Source organism: Rhinolophus hipposideros, assembly GCF_964194185.1.
Source record: "Rhinolophus hipposideros genome assembly, chromosome: 20".
NCBI lineage: Eukaryota > Metazoa > Chordata > Mammalia > Chiroptera > Rhinolophidae > Rhinolophus > Rhinolophus hipposideros.
Window position 1 is genome coordinate 52,013,030 of NC_138066.1, and position 19,339 is coordinate 52,032,368.

Below are 19,339 nucleotides of genomic sequence, written 5' to 3' on the forward strand. Positions count from 1 at the left end.
CCAGGGTTTGAGGGGACTTTTCTGAAATGAAGTAAGTCACGAGCACAGATTATGCCCGTAAGGTTTGACATTGCGTGGGCATTGTCACCTTCTCCTATGGAGGGAGAACTTCCTGTTTCACCCGAAGCTTTTAGAATTACAGTCAGAACTCAAGCCGAGAACATAAGATGCTACTGAGCAAAACAGCGTGTCTGAGCGGGTGCTTGGGTGTGCGGGCTGGGCTGTGCTCGCAGGTGAGCGTTCTCCTGTCTGGACAGTGTCCCCCCAAGCGGTTAGGAGACACGCACATTCACCGTGATGTTTGCTATGTATTTGGTTCAGGGTCTGACTGTTAAGAGCAAACCTTCGGATTCCCATGCTAGTTCTCGCGGATGTACTTGCATACTGAAACATGTTTTCCTGTCAGCAATGTGAGGCTGTGAACAAGTTCATTGAGGAAAGCAAGATCCTGTCGCCTGACCTGAGACGCTTTGCAACGTCCCTTGTGACCAATACTCTGCCACTGCTGAGGACAGGTCCCGGTGGCGGCAGCCTTGACAGCACAGTGACAGAAATGGCTCTTCACACTGCAACCATCCTTCTCTGCGGACAAAGCCAGCTCTTGGAACCCCTGAAGAACTTGGCCTTCTTCCCAGCCAGCATGGTGGTAAGCTAGGATACAGGTCTGTCACCTTTCACCGTGAAACCATTGATGGTTTGTCACTGTGGAGACCAAGCCTGTGCCGGGGACACAGCCGGACCTGTTTACCTTCTTGATTCTCTGTCTGCCTCTGTGTCACTTGGTCCTTTGACGATGATGAAAACCTTGCCTCTCCCTTTGTTATTTCACAGAGAGCTGTTGAGGTCAGAAAGGTGAAGCAGAAGGTCACGTCCTTGCTGTGAACGGCAGTAGCCAGTCGATGTGCCCACATGTCTAAAGCTAGCTCTCCTTTCTTGGTTTTGCAGAACGCTTTTCTTCCCACAATGCCTGAAGATTTGCTGTCTCAAGCTAGGAACTGGACGGGGCTGGGAGGATTCCGCTGGTACAGTAAGTGTCGGGGCCCGAGATAGCATCACAGCCCTCTGGGCTTTGCCGAGCATCCTGATGGCACGTGAGCCGTTGGTTTAGAATCGGGGCCCACGTGGTGGGGGCCATAGGTGCCTCGGCAGGACATGGAGGGGGGACGGGCTGGCTCTCTGCTGACCATGATGATCCCTTCTTTCCCCTGGCACGTGCCATCTGGGGGAAGTGGGGAGTGGGAACCATATCAGAGGCTCAGGCAAGGGCCAACTCACAATACAACCAAGTTTTTGACCCAAAGATAGTTCTTCTAGAAAAATAAAATTGGAGACGGAACGATATAGCCCCTGACCTTATGTAAATTTGATTGGTGCCTGAGTCAATAATCCTTTCAAACTAGTTTCAAAGGTTCTTATAATACATGCTCATGGCAAAAAAGAAAAAAAAATCCAAGAGAATAGAGGGTATACCTTACCACTCTCCCTGCCTCCAGAAGTGACCCCGGCACGAGCCGGGAGCCTGACAGCTGTGGAATGAAACCCAGACGGGCTCGGACGTCGTGTTTTGCTTAGACCAGAGGAGGGGGTTCGCTTTCCCTTTTAGCCACAGGTCATCAGGTGAGACCTCACCAACCAACGTGTGCCCTGTTCTTTTCACAGCGTGTCCCAACGGTCACCCGTGTGTTGTAGGAGAGGTGAGTCTTGGTATTTGGGGTAGAGCTTGGGGGGCTCAAGAACATGCGGGCCTGAGGAGGGAGGCATGGAGGAGGGAGGCATGGAGGAGGGGGAGAATGAGGGTCTCGACCTGGGAGAACGTGGACTCTTGAGAGCCGTGCAAGGTGTTTCAACTAAACATGTACGTGGAGCTACGGGTGCCCAGCCTGTGTCTCTGCCTCACCGTTGTGGACGTGTTTCTTTCCTGTGGACTTGTCCGGGGCATTGTCACATGTTGAGCAGCAGGCCTGGCCTCTGCTCCCCATCGCCCCCAGTGGGACAGCCAGAGACATCTGCAGACGTTGCCAGAAGTTCCCTGGGAGATGAACTTTCTGCTGCTTAGAGACCACAGCTAGTGAGCCAAGCCACCCTTTCTGGCCACTGCGTCGTGGGGTCCGTGACACGTGTCTTTCTGTGAAGGCCAAGTGTTCACATCAGAAGCTGGGTGACTGGGCCAGAGAAGATATGGGCTAGATCCCCAGGAGTAGGAACAAGGGACTGATAGCATGTCAGCTGTGGGGCGAGGGCCTGTGGGACTTGTGTCGGGGCCTGAAGCTTCGAGCCAGGGTCATCCGGACCTGCCTGCTCAGATGTTCAGGTCATTTAATGAGGGAAAAGTCTGGGACTTCCACCTCATTCCGAGTTCATTGAGTGCCTTGGCCATGAAATGGGATGGAAGTGGGTTCTTCCCAGGCCTCCGCCCAGCTCAGAAGCTCTGTGGTCTGCGGGTCTGAGATGGGTTTGGTCCATGGCAGACTGATCATCGGTCTACAGCAGCTCAGTCCGATCTGGAGGAACGAACCTTTGGAAGTCATCAATCATATGGTCACATTTTTAAAAGTAGAGTCCAAATGGAGTTAAGAAAATCAGTGTGGAAGTTGCAGCCGTACTCCTGGTGTCAGACAGTGACACACTGGGGACCGTGTGACGGGAACAGAAAACACGAAGCTGAGGAAGGAAGACTGGGTTTTACACATTTGTCTGGGAAGTGTCTATTTGGGAATAACATGTAAACTGTCTCTCTTGTTTAAAAAAAAGTTGGAATTTGCCCACGTGTGACATGACTTGCACGGAATAGGTGCCCTGTCTCCCTCAAATCCACGTGCACCCTCACTATGTATAAGCAGCCCTCGCTGCCAGTCGCTGCCTCGGGGGTGTGTATTCACTGGCCTGGTGGCCTTTGTGTGTAACCGAGCACAAGTACTATCTGTCTCTGTCCTAGTGCGGTATGCCTATGGAGCAGAGCTCCTGTGTGGACTGCGGCGTCCGAATCGGAGGCTTAAACCACAGACCCGAGGAGGGATTCACTCAAGTGCAGTGCGTATGCTTGTGTCTCCTTCTAACTCGCCAGACGGTGGGCTTTGGGGCAGTTTAGACACCAGCTGACACACTGGTAAGAAGTAGAGTGTCAGTTACTTTTGCACCTCAGACCTGTGACCTGTGGGACGTCCAGGGCAAGGCCCCTGGGCTCGGACCAAGGGAGGCGTTTGAGCTGACCTTGGCCGACCAGGTTCTGACCTGCAGAGCGGACGACACGTTAGTAAACACTTATTTGTACGAATGTTTGTTGATTCAGATGCTTTCCACCTGGGCCTGGGGCACGCCCCCTGTTGAAATATGCTTGCCATAAACAGGTGGCCTAACTCAGAGGGGCATTTCAGTCTGCACCAGCAACAAACTGGGCACTTGTCTGTCTGAGCAGAGGCCATCTCACTTGCAAACTCGCTTATTAGCTTGCTCCTTTTTGGAGAAAAGAGAGGCGATATAGTCAGGATTATCAAACGCTTCAGACTCTAGATAAGAACCTAACCTCGTCACACCACACTTGCTCATAAGACGAGTGTGCTTCTAAGTGGTCATCGTATGTTCTGGCTGTTCTGGTGCAGTCGCCTTTTCAAGTACTCTAACCAGTTGTCTCCTTAAACTATCAGAATGACTGATATGGTGGCAGGGAACCTGCACCTCCCATCGAGAGGGTGACAGGAAGTCCTTTGCCAGACCTTGGAGCCCACGCTTTGATTTGGGACACTGAGACCTATGTGCACATGTCCCCTCTCCCAAACTCGGGCTGTCATTAGCCTGCTTCTCTGCCAATGATTTCAGTGGAAGAAGCAGGTCCAGACATTCGTGCTGACACACGACCTGGAGACGGCACCAATGGCACCTTCACTCAGCCCCTTGACACTGAGAAGGTTGTGGGCCTTTGGTCAGCAGAAGGGTTGTTCTATAGAGAAAAACTGTCTTAGGAAAGTGGTCTGGGCTTAGCAAAAGAAGACTTTGAACAGTTTTCTTTACAAGTATGACCTAGTCTCTGGGTCCTAAGATTCTGGGATGTGCCCCTGCAGCTGAGAAGAAAGGGTCATTACCACCCTTCACCTTGTCTTCTCTTGCTCTTTCCAGAAACAACGCAGACAGAACTCAGACTGGCCACATCCTGGGAAAGCCGCCCCCCAGAGGTGATACGGTCGTATCTGACCGAGGGCTGTCCCCCGTGGCCTTTCTTCTCATCCGGTTACTCACTCATCTGGCTATGCTTTTGGGAGCCACCCAAAGTCCCCAGGTACAGTGTGCTGGCATCCTGCTTTCACAGCGAGTCTTTCTTCGAACAAGCCCTGCCTCTCCCCCGCCTTCCGTGCGTTAGGAATATGTCATTGTTACCTCATTTGCAAAGCAATTTAAATCCTACACATGCCACTTGCCCCTGCGGCATATGATGGGATGAGGACTCATCACCTTCTATAAAGTCCATTTTAAATGAACAGCTCTGTCTTCACACCTGGAAGTGGACAGCTTAGTACACTCACGGCCTGACCCGGGTCTTGGCTACAGCTCTGGGAAGGAAGAGAGCACGCTGCTTTCCTCTAAGTTCATTAACCTCGGTAGCCAAAGGCTCAGGCTTTGAAAGTCTCTCTCCCTCTGACGATATCAGAGGCAGACATGTCCGCCCTCCCTTCTTTCTTTGGCCTCTGCCGCGTGCGTGGCCCTGACGTCCTCATTTCAGAGCCGTCTTCTAACTCAGTGCTGGTGGTTCACTCCTGATCTCCACTGAACACCGGTCTCCTGCACAAACCAGACCTGGCTTGACACGTTGTCCCCGCCCCCACAGGCTCTGCTCCGCATCATTAAGCCTCCGGTGACGGAGCCCAGAGAGTTTCTGCAGCAGCACATCCAGAGGGACCTGGAGCAGCTAATGCAGACGCTGGGCAAGAGCGCCGATGAGACGGGCAGCGCTGTGCACCACATCCTGTGCAGTCTTCTCCAGGAGCAGCGCCACCTCTCTGACCAGAGTAAGGCGGATGAGGGGCTGCCCCTCGGTGGGGTTGTAGAGCAGGTCCGCACAGAACGCAGGCTGGCTGCTCAGACTGCAGAGGGAGATGGAAGGCCGACGACGCAGGGCGAAGCCCCGAGTGCTTGCTGGCAGAGGGACGGGCCGCCGGGCTAAGGCCTGCAGTGTTCACAGTCCTTTGCACAGGGGTGTTAAATGCTTGTGCTTTGCAGTTTTTAGAGACTGAAGTATCTTCACAAAGAACGTGAGGCTGGGGTCCAGCAGGAGCCGTTTAAAAATACTTGGGTTAATTTAGGACGATATCCATCTCCCTAACCCCCTTCCCCAAGGAGGAACATTATTTCAGTGTAACAATTATTTAGTGTGTACTATGTGTAGACTGCTGTGACTTTTGTCCTTGGGTGACACACTCATTTGTCTTTGCAGGAACTCTAAATTTAGTTGTAAACTTCTCAACTAGAGAAAAGAGAAACTGCTGGGAAAAACTTGTGGAGAGAATTATTTTACCTGAACTAGAGGTAAGTGAGTGCCAATGACAGCTACCTGCCTGCCTCCCTCACTGGGAAAGTGAGGAGGGTGTTTCTTGGGCATCTCCTGAGCGCTCTGGCCACTGTCCCTTCCAGAAGTGCTCCCGATGCCTTTGCCAAGTTCAGATCTGTGCCCAGGTAACCCCACACTGCCAGTGTCCCCAAGTCCTCTCCCGTCCTGAGGCCAGTCAGTGAGTCAGGCTGAGGAATTACCAGTAGTCCAAAAAGTGGGGGCAGTGGTTTTCTCTCCGTTCCTTTTTACAGCAGATTGTGAGTGCCGGAGGTAGAAAAATAAACGATCCCACAGATGCCCACCAAAAATGCATTAGTCATCAGAGATCGATTACTCCTTTGTGGGATGAGAACATTCCTGAGAGTAAGCCCAACAGGAAAGACATGTCCATAAGGGAAAGGATGGGAAGAAAAGACAGGTCTCTGAGTCACATTCCTTCTGGGGAGACATAAACCTACCAACAAGGAGCATGTAAATTACAGTAAAAGTTCACTGACAGGAACATCTGGTCATGTGTGAAAACGGGTCCGTCGACTCCCTCATCACCCCCTGGGAATGTCACTTAGTGTCCTTATCTGTTTGCAGTAGTGTCTGCCCTCCAGGATCGGGTATCTGTTTGTTCACCCAGGATCTCGATAAAACCCTCCTGACAGTCAATGCCCTGATCAGCCGCGACGAGCGGATCAGCTCCAACCCCGTGGCTAAGATCGTGTTCGGTGACCCGGCAGCCTTCCTGCCCCAGCTGCCCCAGAACAGTGTGGTCCACAGCTCGAAGATGTGGAGCTGCAGGCAGAGAATCTCCGTGGAGTATTTGCGGCACGTCGTGGAGCAGAAAAACGGCCGAGAAGCCGTGCCCGTCCTCTGGAAGTTCCTGCAAAAGGTGAGCCTCGCGCCACCAATCTCGGGTTTCGTCTGATGTTTCCTGGCAGGGGACATCTGACATGCTGCCTCAGAGCTTTGGGTTTTCATTTCGTTTGTTTTTGTTTTTTTATGATGGGAATCTATTTAAATATACTTTCTTGATCCCAGGAGTTCAACTATGTGGCCACTGGTTACACTTGACAGGCTATATGGCACAACTTACATATTTCAAATGAACAAAAAGTTAGTATCATTTACAGTATCTTAAGATAAAGAACCACCTTTCAATGGGAGCCCCCTTTCCAGTACTTTGAGGTCTACAAGACGGAGCTAGAACATTTACTGCTGTGGAAAATGAAGACTGCTTAAATTGAATGGGGCCGTGGGGTGGGGGGCTGTGGTTTTTCTTTGTGATTAATCGCTGGGACAAGGTCCTTCAAGTGGCCCAGGGAGTTTCCGGTTTTCTTTAAACATCATTAGGCGCCGAAGCTCTTGCAGGACAACTCGGATGCTGTAAGAATTCTGCCATTTTGCTACCGTGTCTCCCCAAAAATAAGACCTCACCAGGAAAGAAGCCCTAGCATGGATTTCCAGGAGGACATCCCCTGAACATAAGCCCTACGGTGTCTTTTGGAGCAAAACTTAATACGAGACCCGGTCTTATTTTCGAGGAAACACGGTAGCACTGACCTGGCTCTTGGGTCCACCACTTCATTAGAACAGCAACTCCGTTCATTAAAGGTTTTGCTACACATCTTACAAAGGAGGGTGCTTCTGGGTATTTAGGTCCACATTCTAGTTTAAGGCTGTATATTTGGTTGTCATAAATTGTCCGAGCCCGTGGTGGCTGCCATCTTGTGTCACTGTCGCTCCCAGAGCTTTGGTTTTTGACTGGAATGTCTGAGGCAGAAGACTTGGGGATAGAGATCTTCATATACGCCAAACTGCACGGGGAATTGGGAGCATAAAGTCACAGATGAAATATATGCAGAGTTGGAAAGAGCAGGAATCTGTAAAGACCTTGAGAGCCCCGGAGAGTATCCCCCTAATCACTCAGCAAGAAAGAATAGGATAAAAGGCTTCCTGGTGGCATCTCCATCCCCCTGACCCCACCCCGCCCATTGCCTGGAGCAGTTGGTCATCCATGAGTGGCTGTTGAGTGAAAAACTTGAGTCCAAAATGCCGAACCAAAGTCAAACCCACAAACACAGTCTCCCCTGTTCCTCAAACATTCAGGCTTACACTGAACAAGGGTGTTGTGAGTGTGTGGGGTGGGCTGGAGGGTGCTGGAGCGTGGGTGAACCGTAGCTACTGGTCCTGTCAGGTAGAACCAGATGCACAGTCCCTAACTTCAATCCACTTGAACGTTCATTTTCTACGACAAGATTTTCTAGTCATTTCCCTCCACGGACCAGTGTTTGCAATCTAGCAAGGAGTAAGATGATTCAGAAATTTCTGTTGGTCAGTTAAAGAAAAGGAATTCATAGTAAGTAGAAAGGATGTAATATTATGACCATGATATCTCACTATTAAAAACGCTCAGTTCGAGTGTCGTGCAGTTCTGGTCACTGGCAGCAGCCCTCACAGGTTGAATTAAAGAAAATACTTTATCAGAAGATGGCCACTGCACAACTGAAAAGAACTTCCGTGAGTGCACTGATTTTCCCAGTAAGATACCAAGTGAGCAGCAGTCTTTGTTGTTAGTAAAGAGGCTCCTAGCAGTTTCAGTATCCTGCAGCACGTATTTGAGAGGAATTTTTCCAGAATGTGCTTATGGAACAAGATAATGTAGATGATCTTTGTGTCAAAATTCTGAGAGAAGATAAAAATTGTCCAGGATCTACACAGTTAGGGAAGTGGTTGCTAGGATGCTATGATGCTTTACAGAAAAAACATCTAAGGATAGCTGTGCTAGTCATATACACCAATCCAGAAGACCCTCACACAGTTTCAGAATGTTACCAATTTAAATTCAAGTATACCAATAATGGACCAATCCTGGACTTCTTAAGTAAAAACCAAAGCAGTGAATCTAGTGTGTCATCTGCTGACACCAAGAAAGCAAGTATTCTCCTCATTCGCAAGATTTATGTTCTATTGCAAAATCTAGGACCTTTACCTAATGATGTTTGACCATGAAACTTTTTTACTACGATGAAGTCACACCTGCAGATTACCAGCCTCCTGGTTTTAAGGATGGGGATTGTGAAGGAGTGATATTTGATGAGGAGCCTATGTACTTAAATGTGGGAGAAGTCCCAACTCCTTTTCACACCTTCAAAGTGAAAGTGACTACTGAGAAAAAATGAATGGAAAATACTGATTCTTCTGTATTATCACCAACACAATTAAAAACACCACTTCAGAAAATTCTCGTGGACAAAAATGATGTAGGGTATGAAAAGGAGCAGTATATAAGGGATGATTCTGACATTGAAACTAAAATGGAAGAGCAGGAAAAAAATTCTGGATCTTCTGAACTTGAAGAACTAAGTTTAGTTTGTGAGGAAGATGAACTTATGAGGTGTAAAGAGCGTCCAGATCTTTCAGTTTCTCATTCTAGGTTGAGCACTTTGTCAATAAAACATTTGAACTTGGTGTGTCTGAAAGCAAAACAAGAAGTGGAAAAGTCAGAATAAAATGGCTAATGGAAATCAACCAGTAAAATAAGTGGAAGAGAAGTGAACTCGAATTTGGGAAAACAGTCCATCATCACTTTGATTCTCCTAGTCAAGAGTCAGTGCCAAAAAGAAGAAAGTTTAGTGAACCAAAGGAACATACATACAAATTATTTTTCTTCTTCATGTTTGCACAGTTCATTGCAACATTTAAAGGAAGCTATGTTACTGTTTTAAGGTATGTTTGCCCTGCCTCTGAAAGCTTAGATGTAGTCTTATGCAGTTAGTGATAAAATTGACTTCTTAGCTGACTTACCAACCACGTTGTGATCCTGAACGTGACCTGAGACAAATCTAAGAGAACTTTTGAATGAAATCAAAAGTACCAGTGTCGTAATTATCTACTCAGTATTGATCTATCTTCCATTTTGGTGGATACTTCCTTTAAAAAATACATTAATTTTTAAGGCCTTCTAAAGCCATTTTGAAACAAATGTTTATTTTGGTGTTAAATTTTGGAAGGAATTCACTTTTTACTTATGTTAAAACTATACCATTTAACTAGCTATGTTTGCGATTGTTATTAAAACTGTTCTTCAGTACTTGGATACAGTGTATTAACAGTATGTAGTGTACAATTAAACGTGCTTTACCTTTTTAAAAATGTTTTTTACTATAAGACGAAATAATGACTAAGATTGTGAAAGTCTGGCATTTTGGGGAGCATAAATAAAATATTATCCAGCAAAAAAACAAACAAAAAAACAAACAAACAAAAAAAACGCTCAGCTCAAGGTGTTCAGAACTAAAGCATCGTCGCCTAAACTCTGGGTCTTGTGCTCTCGGCAGCTTCTTTCCATACCCTGCCTGTCATGCGAAGAGGCTGATTTCCTTCATCAGCTTTAGGCAAACACGTGACCTGTCAGCCCTGTGAGAGCAGGGACTTTATCTGTTTATGCCTCCATCCATCTCCAGGGTGTAGGACAGTGGCTAACACGTGGCAAGCAATCGGGGCGTACTTGCTGAAAGAATGGTACAGCCTTTTCCCCCACTATCAAGGACCATGACGTGTCATCACATAAAATGCCACGTTGACCAGATGAAACTACACGTACACATCGTGAGCCAGCCCCAGACTCTGTTTCACAGGAAGGTTTTGCAGGCCAACTTACTGGAGGCTTACTGGATGGTCTTCTCTTCTTCAAAGCTTCTTCTTCAAAGGTCTTCAAGGCTTACTGGTCTTCTCTTCTCCAGGAAGCAGAGCTGAGACTGGTGAGCTTCTTGCCTGAGATTCTGGCCCTGCAGAAGGCTCTGGTGAAGCGATTCCAGAATGTGTCAGAAGCCGAGTACCAGTCCATCAGGGGTTTTATTAGCAGTCACACATCAGGTAAGATTCTGCTCTCATAGGAGGTCAGGACTGTGTTTGGTGGCTCAAAGGATCGCTCCAGCTGGAGGTGGGGGCCGTTCAGGGTGAAGGGGTGCTCTGTAGGCTTAGCTTTTTGCATGAAGCCCTGGGTGCCACGGATCCCGAAAACACATCAGAGGCTCCGCTGCAGCTGACAATCGCCTCCCTCTGTCAGGCTCCTCCATCAGCTCCCGGGCTCACTCAGCAGTGAGAACGCGCTGGGGAAGTGGTAAGGAGCAAAGCTGGGTCTGTCCGAGGAGCATGTGGCAACGCCGGTTTGACCAGATGTGTTTTTGCTTGACAGACGGGCTGAAGCAGTTATTCCACAACAGAATCACTGTCTTTCTGACGACATGGAACAAGCTGAGGAGGTCACTGGCCACCAATGGTGAGTGTCACCTTCCCCTTCGACAGTGACTGTGCAGGAGGACCCGGCGTCATAGCCTTGCTCTGCAGCCTATGTCTGCATGTGCCCATGACAGCTCTGTGCGTGAATGCCTGCCAGCTTGGTGCGTCTCTGGGTGAAGGTGTCTGGGAAAAGGGAAATAACCACACCCTCGCTGTTCTCAGAACTATCAGTATGGACACAAAAAGCAGTTGAGGACATTTGGAACTTGTCAGCATATGAGAGACTCAGAGGCAGGGCCCTCTGTTCGGTCGAGACGACTTCTGCACTGCTGCTCCCACTGCAGGGGCTCCCCGGCCGGGACCCTGGGCCAGAAACATCACGCCCACCTTTGCTTCATGAAGTATACCCCTTTCATTTACAGGTGAAATCAAGCTTCCTAAAGAATACTGCAGCACTGACTTCGACCTGGACGCTGACTTTGAGGTCATTCTGCCTCGTCGCCGGGGCCTGGGTCTCTGCTCCACTGCCTTAGTCAGCTATCTGATTAACCTGCACAACGAGATGGTCTGCACGGTGGAGAAGTTCTCCAAGGAAAACAACAGGTGAGTGCATGCGTGGGAGGTGCTGCCCTCTCGGCCCAGGGAGTCATTCTAAGGCTATCCAAGCAGGGTCCCCAGGCCCGAAGGAGATGGCAGCCCCTTGTCTAACAAACGCTCCTCCAGTCTCACTCACGAGTGTCCGCAGATTTGTGTGTTGTTTCATCTGTGCTGACGGAGAACGACAAGCAGGAACTGCCTCCGTGGCGCCGAGCCCTGGTCCCAGGCATTGACCGGCACACTGAGTGCTGTGTGTTCATGTCCTCAGCTTCTCCGTTGACGCCTCTGAGGTGACTGAGCTGCATGTCATCAGTTACGAGGTGGAGCGGGACCTGACCCCACTGATTCTCTCCAACTGCCAGTACAAAGTGGAGCAGGGCGGAAAGAGCCTGCAGGAGTGTGACCTGGAAAAGACCCAGCGTCAGCTCACCAGCCGCTTCCTGCAGGGCAAACCCCGCATCACGCTCAAGGGCCTCCCCACGCTGGTGTACAGACGTGACTGGAACTATGAGCACCTCTTGAAAGACGTTAGGGACAAGACGCCACAGGTGAGCCAGAGTGGCGCCCCAGGCATGGCGCAGCCCCTCCCCCCATGTGCTTGGCCCTTCGTCCGGCTGAGTAGGACCCGCGCCCAGGCCACATGCTGGTCAGCGCCTGTTTCAGTGGCCTCCGCAAGTCCCCTGAGCCCACTGCTCCTTCCAGAGGGCAAGTGGGATGCAAGTCAGCACGAGTTTTCTTATTGGATGTCAACAGGTTGAAATCTCGTGGCGTGGTGTCATGAGCAGCAGAGAACTTCCGTATCCCTGCTCTCTTGGGAGGGGGTGTGTGTGTCCAGATGCATGGCCTCACAGAGTTGCTTTGTGGATTTAGTGTGCTCCCGTGTGTTTCTGTAAAATACCTGCAGTGCTGCTGACACCTAGGAAGCTCACTGCCCTCCTCTGAGAGCTTGTCCGCCTGTGGCTTTGGCACTGGAGAAGGTAATTACGCTGCCCACACACCACCCACACACCTGTTCTGCTCTTGGTTCCTAGAGCCCCCTCCCCAACACGGCCATCAGCGCCGTCAGTGGGCAGCTGCAGTCCTACAGTGATGCGTGCGAAGCTCTGTCCCTCATAGAAGTCACTTTGGGGTTTCTGAGCACGGCCGGCGAGAACCCGAACATGGACTTGAATGTGTACATCCAGGACGTGCTGCGGATGGGCGATCAGACAGAGCAGGTTCTAAAGGTGGGTCTTGTGCCAGGCTCCCACGCAGGAATCAGCACTGACCCCCACCTCACCTCCTGTTAGGATTAGCACTGGCTCAGAGGGCCGATCAGGCAGCACCTGGGAAGGGAGGCTGTGAGAACAGCCCCTCCCCTAGCCAGCCTGCAGGGTGACAGGACAGACTGAGGGTAAAGATGGAGCGCAGGTGCGCTGGGAACGTGAGGCTCAGACAGAGTGTGCAGCACGTCGGCCTGATGCTTGGGCTCTGAGCTGCCGCGGACCAGAGGCCTTTTGGAGACGGCCTGCCTCCCTGTCTGCCTGCCTGCGTGCTGAGGGGGGCGGATGAGCGCAGGGCAGGGACGCAGAGTGCCCGCCTCCTGAGGAACTCGCTTCCTCTTTCAGGCCTTACACCGATGTCAGCTAAGGCACGCCGTTGCCCTCTGGCAGCTCCTGTCTGCTCACAAGTCTGAGCAGCTGCTGCGACTGAGAAAAGTAAGTCCCATCCCCTCCCATTCACCTAGCAGACGGAGCTGCGCTGGCCTCCCGGCTTCCTGCTTCATCTGCTCTTACTTCGCTGTAGGAGCCATTTGGAGAGATCAGTGTGAAGTACAGAGTCGATCTCAGCCCGGAACACGCGAAGCTCCTCAGCACATTCCTGAACCAGGTCAGCCTGGACCCCTTCCTCCTGGAGCTCCATGAAATGATGACCTTGAAACTGAAGAACCCCCGAACCGAGGAGGATTTCAAACCCAACTGGAGGTAGGATGTGCAGCCTGCTGGGCCAGACACACTCACATGGCTCCCCTACCTCTGCTGTGGTCTTCCGTACACGTGAGAAGTGTTTGTCTCACCGTGGGATCCAGCTGCCTGCCGTGTTAGCGTTGCCAGGGCACCTGAGGACTGGCTTTGGGTTGTAATCTATTGTATTTTGAAAAATGATTACAAGTCCTATTATCATTGTAACAAGTGGACTTGCCATGTCAAAGAGACGTGCATTTTACATTTACTAGGAAAAGCTCCACCAGAGTCTTGAGTGTGAGACTACCCACCACTGGCACTTTTGACACTTTTGCCAATCCAACGGCCAAAAAATGGTATCTCCTTTTCACTCATATTTTCCTATTTGCTAGTGAGGCTGGAGATATTTTCTGTTTATCAGCCATTTGTATATCGTCCTATGAATTTCACCTTCACATTCTTTGGTAATTTTTTTTTGGGGGGGTGCTGTTTGTCTTTTTCTTAATTTTAAAAGATTAGGAATAATCTTTCATCTCTTATGTTACAAATGCTCTATCTCAGAGTGTAATTCTACAAAGCCAAACCTGAAAGAATTTCCATATAAAGCCTCTAGGAAAATAGAGCTGTAAGGGTTGCCCTTATGCCAAGGTCACGGTCTCCCATGCTCTCTTCTTGTGCTTCTTGACTTTTGTGTTATACATTTGTTTCATTAACCAATTTATTTTTATGTGTGGTGTGAGGTAGGGACATGGCTGCTTTTCTTAATAGACGGTCAGACTCCAGCTTCCTCACCAGTATACCTCATAGATGCTATTATATTTTCTTCCATTATGCTATGTGGCATACACCTGCATACATGTATATCTTTGAATTTTTTAACAAGTCTTTATTATCCTGGACTTTGGGGGTAGGGACAAAAGATCCCTTTCCTAGAGAACTTACAATGTTCATACAAAACGTGAGACGGAGTAGATGGAGTAGCTTTTCTTGGAATGGCAGGCTTTGTTCTTTACATAGCAGCTCACGTGACTAGAGTGCTTGTAGCTGTCTGAGGGGCCCTGACCTGGTCAGCGGCACCCGCAATGTTTGTAGACTGCATGGGGGAAGTGGCGGGAGAGTCCAGAGCCTTTGTGCCCAGGACACCAGCCCGCGGCTCACTGACTCACTTGTCGGGGGACTGTAAGCCGACCCTCAGCACTTCTCGTTTTCATGAAGTCTTTAGTTTGAAAAAGGGGCAACGGATAAGTCTCCTCACGTTATCTGGAAGACTCTTTTAAATGCTGTCTTTTGTTCCTTGGTTTTTCAGCCTGAGAGAGACTCTGGTAAGTTACATGGAAACTAAGGAGAATGATATTCTCCCCGAAATGGAATCTCAGTTCCCAGAAGAGATACTGCTCGCCAGCTGTGTCCCTGTATGGAAAATGGCGGCTGCACTGAAACGGGATCGGCAGACGAGGTAGAATGGCCTCTGCGGCACTGTCTCTGCCCAAGGCTTGGGGAGCTCTGTCTTGGGTCCCCCCCACCCACTGTTGTTTTCATGCCTGCTTGGAGGAAAAGCTGTCGGCACCGCTCTAGACTTGGGACCAAGATGTGCTTGCTGTGCGCCAACAGCTTTTGAAAAGTCCAGCTGTTTCAGGAATGATGTGTTTTCCAGAAGTTGCTCACCAGATGATGAACAGTGGTCACAGGGAGGTGAGAACTGGAGGTCATCACGTGAAGTGGCAATAAATCGCCATCCTTTATGCTCCATCAGGGAGCAGAAAAGTTACCTGTCCCCTTCACACATCGGAGTGATCTGTCTTGAGGCCTCTGGCCTCTACCGGGGACACAGCCTGCCACCGGACCCGTCTGCCTCAGACACTACGTAGGGACAGGAAGGGAAAATGGGGTTGCTCACGTTTGCTTTTCTTTTTGTCTCTCCTTATTTTGCACTCACAGAAGAGAATCTGGCTTTCTTCTTTCTTCTATTCCTTTCAATTCTGAGTATTGTACAAATCCTGCTAGTTTCCCAAGAAGATGTGAAAAAGTGCCAGATTCTTTTTTGTCTTCTCACATGTCAGGGTGTTCTGTGAGGAACAGAACTTGACGCCAAACAGAACTTGACGAACAGAACTTAACAAGACGTCTCCCAGGCCCTGTAATCAGTCACTGCCGCCTTTCAGGGTTTAGAGCCAAAACACTCCCGTGAAGAGCGCTGCATCAAGACTCCCACTGTCAGGGTCTTAGTTTCCTCATCTATAAAATGAAGGGACTGGATTGATGGGCCACATTTCCTCTCAGTTCTAGTACTCTGAAGTTCTAAAGCACACTTATCAGTGTACATACACTGGGATCCTTGGCGTTTCTGTGGGAAGTTCCTGACTGCCATTCTGCCGAAGAAACGTGATCTTAATGGGACCTCGACTTCCCCGAGTGTGTGAATAGCCGGTCCTTGCTTTGGGTCTCAGTCCAGGCATAAAAAAACAGACACAGGGAAGATAAAACCAGTAAAGCTTCCGAAAAGGCAAAAAGAATGTTTGCCTCGCCCTGACCTTGTGCTGCTTTTCTCACTGTAAGTGCTGTGTCTTTTTCAGTCTACTCGGAGGCTTAGTGACGTGGACTGACTCCCATCCCTGGGTGGCCCAGCACCCATTACCACTGAGAAACAATTGTTTACAAGTACTCACTTGAGCATGCGTCTAAGTGAGTCGATGACCCGGTCAACTTGAAGCTGGGCCCGTGGCTGGTGGGAGCTCAGACAACAGCAGAGCTCCGTGGACGCCCTCAGCACCAGTGGAGGGAGCTGCCCAGGCACTGCTTGATCTCCGTCTTCATGACGGTGACTTCATAGGGCTTGATGAGGGGTGCACAGTGACCCAGGCCCCCCAGTAGTGCATCTGATACAATGTCCACTTACAGTTAGTAATCTATGACTGTTAGTCGTTCCACACTATGCAAAAGCACCCCGACCAACTTTTGCAGCCTGGAGTGCCATTCAGTTGGGGTGGAGCTGTTGCTTGTTCAACTCTTCACCTGGACCTTGGAACTCCTTTGATACCTCAAGTTGGGAGGGAGCTGGCCATGCCATCAGGTGCCACTCTGGTTCTTCACTGTGCCACACTGAGCAGAAGACCTTTACAGGGGGACAGGACTGGGAATTTTCCCCCCACTTCTATGAAGGATTTTTTAATGAAGATATTTCTTCTGCTACACTTTCAAAGCCTTAACTATCATTATCTCGCTCTGTCTTGATTGTACAAAAATGCACTGACCTAACACAGGCAAATGCCAATTTATTATATTTGTTATACCTGTTTAATGAACTTGAATTTTGCTGCTTTTAACTAATACTTCTCTTTGGGACCAGAACTTCCATTTATGGCAAATGGACCTCAACTGGGCTTTTGGGAATGTTTTTGGTTGTCTGTGATGTCCACCAACTGCAACGTACACTCTGGTTTAGAATGTGTGGGTACGTTTCCTCTGGATAAAATGACAGCACAGCTGAGGACCCACGGGGTTGGACTCCACGCCCCCAAAGCTGCAGCCGCCTCCTTGGGGGGTATGTCCTCCCAGACCCCACCTGGAGTGACTTCACTGAGGGCGAGGTGACTCATTGTCACTAGGTGACAATGAGTCACAGCTGACTGAATGGCTGTGCTGTGGGATGAGGAAGAGTTCCCCAGTGAAAGGAAACAGAGATGGGAAAAACTGCCTTTTCTCTTCCAAAAAGAAAAGGCTCCTCCAGGAGAGAAGCCTGTGGTCTAGAACTCCAGCTTGGAAAAGAGACGGCTGGCTCACCAAGGAAGACGTGTGGCCGCTGCCAGACCCCTCGTCTTTCCTGACCATCTCGTCACAAATCCCACCTTTCCCTTCCTGTCCATCCGCATGTCTGGACATTGCACTGTTCTTTCTGCTTTCTGTCAAGGCAGGAACAGTCAGAGGTCAGTGGGGACTTCCCTGCAAATCTGCACGACTGATCACTGTCTCCTTCCATTCAAGACCTTAGTGTGTAAATGACTGACCTTTTGTTAGGGGCTATGGGATTTCATCATTTGTTCACTGAGAGCTGTTTTTCTTCCCACACCCCCCACGACCTAATTCAGTTATTCCTAGGTGCAGGCAGTGCCAACCTGGAAACAAACTTCCAGAGAAAAGCAAACATTGTGAAGACAAGGTCAGGTCAAGAGCCCTGCTAGGTAGGTAAAGTGCCCAAGTCTCTGCTGCCTGTTAGGCACTACGTGTAAAGTGGCTGTACCAGCTGGGCCTGGAGAGATACTAGATGGGGAGGTAGACGGACAAAACCCGAGGCTGTGAGCTCAGTACTCCCATCGCAGCCAGAATTCGTATTTATATTGCTGTCTGCCTGCCTTTTTCTATTCCCTCAGTCTAACTAAGCAGTATGAATCCATTTCAAACTGGAAAAGCAAGTCCCAGGAAAGTGTGGGTGCTGACACAGTTCACACCTCATCAGACTCGTGGGTGTCCTGGGACAGCAGGACCTGATTCCTTCTGAGGGGGTGGGAGTGTTTCCAGGAGCTGTCTGGGCCAAGAGCAGAGAGTGAAAGTGGGGGGAAAGGGCCATAGCTGGAACACAGATGAGCTGCCCCCGAATTTCCGCATCCTGTTCAATCTGCCTTCAACCGCCACCTACCCTTCACACCTAAACTTTATCCTGAGTGTTCCCTCTCCGGCATTGCCTCCCCATCACGGCTGTACCTTGAAGCACGCCTGGACCCTAACCCAGAGCACAGTTCCTCTCTCCAGACAACTCACTGGCATCGCCACGGGCCCACCAGTGACTCCCAGTGAGCAAATGCAAAGGCCTCCCACCACTCTGGAGCACGATAAGGCTGACATAATGCAGCCCAGATGGGTCCTGGGGAAAATGGGGAGCTGGCTCTCCCATCTGCCAGCTCTATGACCTTGGGCAAGCCACTCGACCTCTTTAAGCCTCAGTTATCCCACCTGTGGAGTACCTCTCAGTGCTGCAGTGAGAAATTTGAGTTGGTGTAGGTGAATAACCGAGCACAGTGCCCGGCGAGCAGCAAGCAGGTGCTTGAAAGGTGGTGCTGGTCTCCTCTGCCCGCTGAGCACTCACCCGTGTGTCCAGGCCCCGGTTGTCAGACGCTCTGTGAGCCCTTTCCGGAGCCTCAAACGCTAACCCTCGGCTCCTGTCTTTCCCCTGAGACCTCCATTCAGACTACACTTCCTATGCACGTACTTCTCCGAATCCCGCAGACCAGTGCAAACCGCGGGCTCTACTTCAGCGCCTCACGTGCCAGCCTGTGTCCTGCGTCAGGACCTTGGCGCGTCCTGTGCTTGTTGCCTGGAGTGCTCTGTCCTGCTCACCCCTCCAGGTCTCTGCATGTCACCCTCAGGGACACGCGCCTTTCCCAGCCACCAGTTTAAAGCAGGCTCCCGCACTGTGTCCTCTGTAGCACAAGGGCAGTCACAGCGGGAGGATCCCCCACGTCCAGCACGCCGCCCGGCGCGGGGAGAGCGCGCGATCAGTGGTCTCAAGTGAGCGGCGGTGCTGAGCGTGTCCCGGGCTGGCTGCGGTGTCTGCGGGGCGGCGTCCGCGCACCAGGACCTGAGCCCTCAGACCTGTGCGTTTGGCTCCACGGAGGGCTGTGTCCTCCCCCAACACGTGCTGACGGTGAGCAGTGCGGTCAGGGGGCCGTGAAAACGGCAGGTGCCCCCACGACGGCTCGTTGGCCCGCGGAACGTCAGGCCGAAGGAGCGCGAGGAACCGGCCGCACTGCTTAGGCCACCGCCTGTCCCGGTTTCACGTGAACACCTCCCACGTGACGGGTCCCGTCCCTGTGCCCCGAAGGCTGTCCCCGCAAACTGTCCTTGGCCTTTGGCCCAACCCCTGCCTTTTCAAGGTGTGCGGCCTCCCGCTGTCGCCGCTGCCCGGCCTTCATCCTCTGGTGGGGGCTCCCGTGTACCGTGAACGCTCAATAAACGTGTGTGCTTTTCTCCCGTGGATCTGTGTCAGTGTCGCAGACCAAGCTGGGGGGCGGGACACCTTTCCTCCCGCCACGGC

At 50.6% G+C, this 19,339-nt stretch overlaps 1 protein-coding gene and 1 pseudogene across 3 annotated transcripts in view; both read left to right on the plus strand.

Moving 5' to 3' along the window:
* Positions 1–19,279, plus strand: part of RNF213 (ring finger protein 213) — a 100,357-nt gene extending 81,078 nt beyond the window's left edge. The window contains exons 53-68 of one of the 2 annotated variants that reach the window (XM_081028696.1): positions 407–646; positions 946–1,027; positions 1,660–1,694; positions 2,936–3,030; positions 4,114–4,273; positions 4,820–5,000; positions 5,426–5,517; positions 6,168–6,419; positions 10,273–10,405; positions 10,728–10,811; positions 11,194–11,374; positions 11,637–11,916; positions 12,400–12,594; positions 12,976–13,065; positions 13,154–13,332; positions 14,618–19,279. In XM_081028696.1, coding sequence (XP_080884822.1) covers positions 407–646; positions 946–1,027; positions 1,660–1,694; positions 2,936–3,030; positions 4,114–4,273; positions 4,820–5,000; positions 5,426–5,517; positions 6,168–6,419; positions 10,273–10,405; positions 10,728–10,811; positions 11,194–11,374; positions 11,637–11,916; positions 12,400–12,594; positions 12,976–13,065; positions 13,154–13,332; positions 14,618–14,771 — 2,433 coding nt within the window. In that variant the 3' untranslated portion in view covers positions 14,772–19,279. Of the gene's footprint in view, positions 1–406; positions 647–945; positions 1,028–1,659; positions 1,695–2,935; positions 3,031–4,113; positions 4,274–4,819; positions 5,001–5,425; positions 5,518–6,167; positions 6,420–10,272; positions 10,406–10,727; positions 10,812–11,193; positions 11,375–11,636; positions 11,917–12,399; positions 12,595–12,975; positions 13,066–13,153; positions 13,333–14,617 lie in introns of those variants that run through there. The other variant, XR_013991933.1, reaches the window with a different exon arrangement.
* Positions 6,909–8,709, plus strand: LOC308489263 (HORMA domain-containing protein 1-like; annotated as a pseudogene). The gene is made up of 2 exons: positions 6,909–6,913; positions 8,070–8,709. The product of its transcript is annotated as an HORMA domain-containing protein 1-like (transcript).
* Positions 19,280–19,339: the final 60 nt, after the last annotated feature.